The sequence below is a fragment of the Solanum stenotomum genome, chromosome 5, assembly GCF_019186545.1.
Source record: "Solanum stenotomum isolate F172 chromosome 5, ASM1918654v1, whole genome shotgun sequence".
In the NCBI taxonomy this organism is placed as follows: Eukaryota; Viridiplantae; Streptophyta; class Magnoliopsida; order Solanales; family Solanaceae; genus Solanum; species Solanum stenotomum.
In genome coordinates, this window is record NC_064286.1 from 37,542,562 (window position 1) to 37,549,142 (window position 6,581).

Consider the following 6,581-nt stretch of genomic DNA (forward strand, 5'->3'; position numbering starts at 1 on the left):
TGAATGGATTGTTGTCCTCGCATGAGATCTTCACACTTTCTTTTGGATTGATTATGAACGCTATTCGGTGGACCAATATGTGTAGCAAAGCTATCCTTTCATGCCAATTTGTAAATCCCTTAGTCGAAAATACATTACCACCACCTTGATTAATGTTTTCTCCTTGAAATAAATAACAAGGTAAACAATAAGCAACATCCACACTAATACTGTATTCCAACCAATCACGATATTCATCAAACCACATATAAACAAAATGACGTGGTGTTCCAAAAAAAATCAGTTTGAGGAAACTGATGAGTTCGAGGTTGACAAGGGCCTTTGATGATGTATGCCCTCCTTATCTCATCACGAAGGTTTGGATGATAATTCAAAATTGGAGTTCTTTCAGCCGGATCAGCCTTTAAATCATTTACATCAAATTCTTGTCTTTGGGAAGAAAGATGGTATTTCTATTTGGTCGACATTTTCATCTCGGAGTAGTTGATTTTGATTTTGAGGTGCCAAACTTGTTTTGGGTACTCTAAAAAAATATTTCTCCAAACTCATTGAACTCCAAACTGAAATAGCAGTCAAGTGTACCACACTTATTAAAATCAATCCACAATACACCAAATACTTGATCGATACTCGAATAAATAAAGTAGCTTTCAACATAAAAATTAAGATATACAAGCCTTTCAACACATGATTAGAAAAAATTAAACTAAAGGAAAAAAAAATTAAGAAATACTTTTTCACACTTCAATGGCAATTGAGGAAGATATATACAATGATTAAAGCTTCCAATTTCTTAAAACTTGCAAATATGTATGAAAATTGAGAAGAGAGAAAGGTAAAGAGTAAAATTGTAAAGGGTTTTTGGGAGAAGGAGAAGACAAAAAACTAAAAGCAAAAGACAAATAACTATGAATCTATTCTTTTTTTTCGGAAAAAAAAAAAAAAGATTAAGAAAAGTCAAGAGAAGACCTTTTGTTTTTTCTTAACTTAAAAAAGGTCACTTTTGTACTCTTTTTTAAGAGAAAAAAGGAACAAAAATGAAATAAATGAAACGCTCAAGACTGGGCTCGAACCCAGGCTACAAAAGCCTGAGTTTTGCATTATTTAAGAGAAAAATCGGAATAACAAAAAAAATTAAACAAAACGCCTACACTCGGGCTCGAACCCGAAACACTGAGGCAGCTTTGCACAGCTTTAACCGCTGGGTTGTCTACCTTTATTATGTCAAGGGTGTTCAACAATTAGTATATATCCAAAAATATTGATATTTAGTATATATACTGGCAAAAATTTTCCAATTAGTGCGAATGCTGCTTATTGTTTACCTTGTTATTTATCTCAAGGAGAAAACATTAATCAAGGTGGTGGTAATGTATTTTTGACTAAGGCATTTACAAATTGGCATAGAAAGGATAGCTTTGCTACACATATTGGTCCACCGAATAGCGTTCATAATCAATCCAAAATAATGTGAAGATCTCATGCGAGAACAACAATCCATTCAAGCCGCATTTTACTAGTTGGATGATAAAAGTAAGCATGAATATCGGGTTCGCTTAAACAATTCAATCGATGTGGTAAGACTTCTCTTGAATCAAGGTTTTGCGTTTCGTGTTCATGACGAGAGTGAATCGTCATTGAACAAGGGTAATTTTCTTGAAGTTCTTTCTTGGTATGCTGCTAGATGTGATGCAATTAAACCTTTTGAGTTAGAAAAAGCTCCAAAAAATAATAAAATGACTTCTCATGACATCAAAAAAGATATTGTGATTGCGTGTAAGATTGAAACAGTTAAGGCTATGATAGAGGATATAAATAGTGACTACTTTGCTTTATTGGTTGATGAATCTAGAGACGTGTCACGCAAAGGGCAAATGATTATCTGTCTAAGATATGTTGACAAAAGGAGGTTTGTGATGGAGACATTTATTGGACTTGTTCATATTAAAAATACTAGTGTTTTATCTCTAAAGGAAGCAATTGTAGATGTACTTGCTCACCATTCTTTGACTTTATCTAATATACGTGAGCAATGTTACGATGGGACAAGCAATATGCAAGGTGAGCTAGGAGGTCTTAAAACGTTGATTAGACAAAAAAGGAGATCGGCTCATTATGTTCATTGTTTTGCTCATCAACTTTAATTGATTCTTGTTGCGGTTTCTAAAACGTGTGTTCAAGTTGGTGAATTTGTATTATTAATTTCAAATATTTTGAATGTGTTGGGAGCTTCTTTTAAACGTGTGGATAATTTCAAGAATCTCAAAAAAAGTATCTTCGAATGGCATTGGATATGGGTGAACTATAAACGGGTAGAGGGTTGAATCAAGAACTTGGCCTTGTTAAAGCCGGTGATACTCGTTGGGGATCTCATTACAAGTCATTTGGAAACTTTATTAGTAGTTTTGACTCTATTGTCGATGTACTTGATACTCTTGTTGTAAATGCAAGTACTTTGGAAGAAAGAGCAAGCGCATCGGGATTTCTCAGAAGTTGTCAAACGTTTGAGACTATTTTCTTGTTGCATTTGATGACTGATCTTTTAGGAATCACAAATGATCTTAATGTTTCATTACAGAAAAAGGAGCAAGATATTGCAAATGCCATGATTCTTGTAAAGGTAGCAAAGAGAAGGTTGCAAACTCTAAGAGATAATGAATGAGATCCTCTCTTAAAAAAAATATTGGATGGGATGCACTTAAAGAAAAGATAGAAACATTTTGTATCAAGCATGGCATTTCATTATCCAATTTTGATGATCCATATGCTAATTCTGGGAGATCACGACGTAAAGTTGTTATTTGTACTACTTTGCACCATTATCGTGTGGATGTGTTTTACAAAATCATTGATTGGCAGCTACAAGAACTTAATGACCGTTTCAATGAAGTAATTTGCTTAATGGTGTATCTTGCTTGAATCCAATTGATTCATTTTCTAGTTTTGACATAAAGAAGATAATGAGAATGGCTGAATTATATCCTGATGACTTTGATGAGTCCAACATGAGAGCTCTTGAGAATCAACTTGTTTATTACATTATTGATGTTCGTGATATTGATGAAAAGTTCTCTAATTTGGGTGGACTTGGGGAACTTTCAAGAAAGTTGGCTGAGACCAAGAAGCATTTAAACTATTCTCTCGTATTTCTTTTAGTGAAGTTTGCTTTGCTTCTACATGTTGCCACTGCTACAATTGAAAGAGCTTTTTCGGCAATGAATATTATCAAGAATGACTTGAGAAATCGAATGGATGATGAATTCTTATATGGTTGCATAGTACCTTATGTAGAGAAAAAAATATTTAAAGATGTTTCTAATGAGTGTATTATGAGAACATTTCAAGAGATGAAGTGTCATCGCGTGCAATTGTGATTACCACTTTACATATTTTGGTGTGTATGAAACTATTCGTCAATATATTTGTCCTACTTCATCTTCGTTAGTTTATCCATTGATATTTTGCAAGTTTCCATTTTAAGAATTTTCATTTTGGATAGTTGGTTAATTTGATATTGAACAGGTAAAGAGTAGGAACAACTTGGAGCACTATGTAGAAATCAATAATTGAGGTATGACTATTTTGTAGCCAATCTTTATAATCTGACCAGCGAGGCTTATTTTTTTACTTGTCCTAAAGTATGAACACCCTTGACGAAAATCCTGGCTCCACCACTGATTTAAACAGGTAAACAAGTGAATCTCTGCATGGTCCTATTAGATTACAGGAGAGCACATCTATGGTACAATAGCCAAGATAACTAGAGTTAAGACCACTTGGAGTTACACCGAATAATTTAGATTTCTAAATAAAGTATGTCTTCCACTCACTAATGCCTTCTTAGTCAGAAGGAACTGAAAGTGTAATGAGTAGCAAAACTGCTAATTTTTTCACTATTCCAGTGTATACTACAGTGGGAAGGAGAAGCCAATGAGAGGAACCAAGAGACTGATTACTTCTTTCATAGGCATATTTCTTAAGAACTAGACAGGGTCAGCACATCCAGATCTTTCAATGCAGTAAACAATGAAAGCTAATTGAAGTGGTTAAAACCTATGCTCACCAATCATTTAGATTCTTTAAAGGCTATCCCACGAACCATTATACTAGGAGTTAAAAAGGTAAATAACTATCCACTTGTAGAGACTGCTTCCTTTTAGAAGCAGTATCTTTCAAAGTTGAACCTTGGACGCAGATGTCATTTCAGCTACAGCTTCATAGAATCTCAGATTTTCCAAGCTTTTCACATGATTGAGAAAAGGTAACAAAGGAGGAGAAATTGGTATAGGAAGCGTGGATAGACCTACTAAAACTTCTTCTTTAGTTGTCAGCAACCTGTTTTAAGTTCCACGGCATAAAAGACATCAATACTATGGTATCTAAACTAGATCATAATGGTGGCTGAAGATGTGTGACATGCTGGTTACAGGGATTCGTTCTATTGGTGACCAGTATCTCACCTGGAACTTGCGACCCAGGGTAAGAAAAGAGGTACGTCCAAATTCTACAAAAAATTCTGATATTTATTATCTCGAGAAAGAAAAACAAAAAAGACACTCACCTGTGGTTTCAAGTATGTGCCAATAACATATGCAAGACTATATATTTTCTGATAAAGTTCTTTGCATTCATCAATGTTTCCTGCATAATACAATGGACGAAAAAAGATCTATCAATGAAAGTAAAAGCTAACACAATTTAGTTACAGTATTGTAGAAGGTTCCCAGCAGCATTCGGGTAACAATTAGCTAAAAAATCTAATATATTATGATTCATGACATATACATATACCATGGCTGCGCACACAACTAAATAGACAGCTTCTAACTAAAAACTGAAGTACCAAAAATGAAGCAACAATACAATCAACATTCTTCAAACAGTCAAAAGAAAATATGCATGAACTACTATTTGTGAAGAGCATAAGACAGGAAATATATCTCCTGTACACGTTACAATCACACAACCATACATCTCATTGTTGTTAAGGTTGTTCGCCAGTTTCTCGAGCTCCGTATGAAAATCATTGAAATGCAGTAATTTGCATTCTTACTTACATCAAAGGTTCACATAGGCATGTCTTCTATGAGGATAGGGGACATACAAATACTATAGGATATTTTGACTCAAATTGGCAGGATTTCATTCAGGACCATCCACCAAGGTTTCGATGGTTAATTGGAGGAATTATATTTTGGAAAAGCAAAAAGCAAGTTGTAGAAACTAGACAAGCACCAAGGCATAATACCAAGCAATGGCTTTGGTTACATGTAACTAATATGGCTAAGACAAGTTTTTAAAGAGTTAAGGTGGCAAAAAGATGCACCCCTGCAACTGATTGATGACAATCAGGCTGAATATACATTGCTTCAAACCCACTGTTTCATGAGAGAGCGAAATATATACAAGTAGATTGTCATTTTAATTGACAAGAGATTTGAGTCATTTGTGGCAAGTTAGGAGAATACAATATGTACGCCCCAACTTGAGGAAGAAAGTCAAGGAATTAGGAAATTTTTAATATGACAATAGTTACTCATTCCTTGTAAATACGGTAAGCACACAATTTATTCCCGACATCTCCTCTTCTGTATAAAGTTTGACCTAAAAAGGTCTGGATTGTGTCATACAAACTGGTGAGAAGGAATAGAAGTTGTACCTTTCTTTATCATATTATAAGTATTGATCACATCACCGCCAGCACAAAATGCACGGCCCTCCCCCTTTCGGAAATCGGAAAGAAAAAAAAGGATCACTGAATGGCAAGATGAATATATAGAGGGAGAAAAAATTTCAACAAATTACCTTCAATACCACACACCTGGATCATCTTCCCAACTTGAGTAGAGCTGCAATAACCTAGATACCTGTATGGAAGAATACCAATTGAGTCATTCACAACAACATTCTCCCTTTAATAAGTCCAAAAAAACGTTGGAAGTGTTTTCAGAAGAATAGAATTTGAATGTAAGAGACTGACAGTGAAATAGTTGAGAGAATTAAGCACAGAGGGCCTGTTGAGTAAAAGAGTCGTCGTATTAGAACCTTTCCTTTCAACCAACACCTGAAGCAATAGAAAATGAAGAAGAATGTTGGTTTGAGGATCAAAAGGGGGAAGTGTGAAAGAAAGTGAAGGTGCTTACTGGGTCATCAATGGTGGACAGAGTAGTATAACGATTGCATTGAGATATGAAGAGACGGCTGCGCACAGAAGGACGTAAAAGGAAAGACGATTTGAATCTCTGCATTTCTCTGCCGGACGAATTTTGTATAGGTATTCCACGGACGGAGACAACAAGATCTGTCAAATAACAAAAAAAAATTCAGCAATTCTTGTATCTTTAAATTCACCGCCTAGTAATCTTACCTTGTTGACAATACCAAACAATCTGTCCCGAGTATTTCCTAATTGTTTCTGACTCTTTCATTTTTTCCAATTCGAACTCCCTCATTAAATTTAATATCTTCATTTCTCGTATTCTTTCATCTTCAGCATATTCTTTCTTTAGATAATTCCAAATATTTTTTGGTGATGCTAGAGTCATGATTTTCGTAAAAACAGTTGTCAAAACAGCAGCAAA

The 6,581-nt window shown here is 34.8% G+C and overlaps 1 protein-coding gene across 1 annotated transcript in view; it reads right to left on the reverse strand.

The window, feature by feature from the left end:
• Positions 1-6,303, reverse strand: part of LOC125865141 (3-hydroxyisobutyryl-CoA hydrolase-like protein 1, mitochondrial) — a 29,203-nt gene extending 22,900 nt beyond the window's left edge. Inside the window, exons 1-5 of the mRNA XM_049545322.1 lie at positions 6,144-6,303; positions 5,981-6,064; positions 5,822-5,867; positions 5,660-5,755; positions 4,562-4,641 (exon numbers count right to left, since the gene is read on the reverse strand). Of these exons, the coding sequence (XP_049401279.1) occupies positions 4,562-4,641; positions 5,660-5,755; positions 5,822-5,867; positions 5,981-6,064; positions 6,144-6,248 (411 nt within the window). The 5' untranslated portion in view covers positions 6,249-6,303. The remainder of the gene's footprint in view (positions 1-4,561; positions 4,642-5,659; positions 5,756-5,821; positions 5,868-5,980; positions 6,065-6,143) is intronic.
• Positions 6,304-6,581: the final 278 nt, after the last annotated feature.